Below are 441 nucleotides of genomic sequence, written 5' to 3' on the forward strand. Positions count from 1 at the left end.
CTTCTCAGTCTGCTGATCCAAAGTCTGCTATCAGAACCAGAACCAGGGAAATTGGTTCATTTAGGACAGTACTTCCAATGGCCTTCAGCTAGGCTAAAGCTGAAAGTCACATTGACCAAAGGTGGCTAAAATGACACAGCACTGCTTTAAGGGAGCAAATATGCAGAAACAAGGAACCAAGGATTGTGTGACAAACACCTTCATATTTGTTATTATTGAACAGTTCAAGGTGAGTGGACCCATTTCATGCTCTCCCTTCTTTGGCAGGTGTTTGGATCAAGCCCAGCCGAACATCCAGGATGAGGGAAAAAAGGGCGGATTTTGTGGCGGGTTGCCTTGGAGGAAGAGTCATCGTAGCTGGTGGTCTAGGTCAGTATCTCTGGTCATCCTCTGTCTTTTCTATTTACTGACATGTTAAGGTCTGATTGTCCTCCTACCAAA

The 441-nt window shown here is 45.1% G+C and overlaps 1 protein-coding gene across 1 annotated transcript in view; it reads left to right on the top strand.

Annotated features, from left to right (window-relative positions):
- klhdc8b (kelch domain containing 8B) overlaps positions 1 to 441 on the top strand; it is a 163,864-nt gene that overhangs the window by 141,247 nt on the left and 22,176 nt on the right. Inside the window, exon 4 of the mRNA XM_015384707.1 lies at positions 268 to 369. Within this exon, the coding sequence (XP_015240193.1) occupies positions 268 to 369 (102 nt within the window). The remainder of the gene's footprint in view (positions 1 to 267; positions 370 to 441) is intronic.

The sequence above is a fragment of the Cyprinodon variegatus genome, unplaced genomic scaffold, assembly GCF_000732505.1.
Source record: "Cyprinodon variegatus isolate N-32 unplaced genomic scaffold, C_variegatus-1.0 Scaffold320, whole genome shotgun sequence".
Classification (NCBI taxonomy): domain Eukaryota; kingdom Metazoa; phylum Chordata; class Actinopteri; order Cyprinodontiformes; family Cyprinodontidae; genus Cyprinodon; species Cyprinodon variegatus.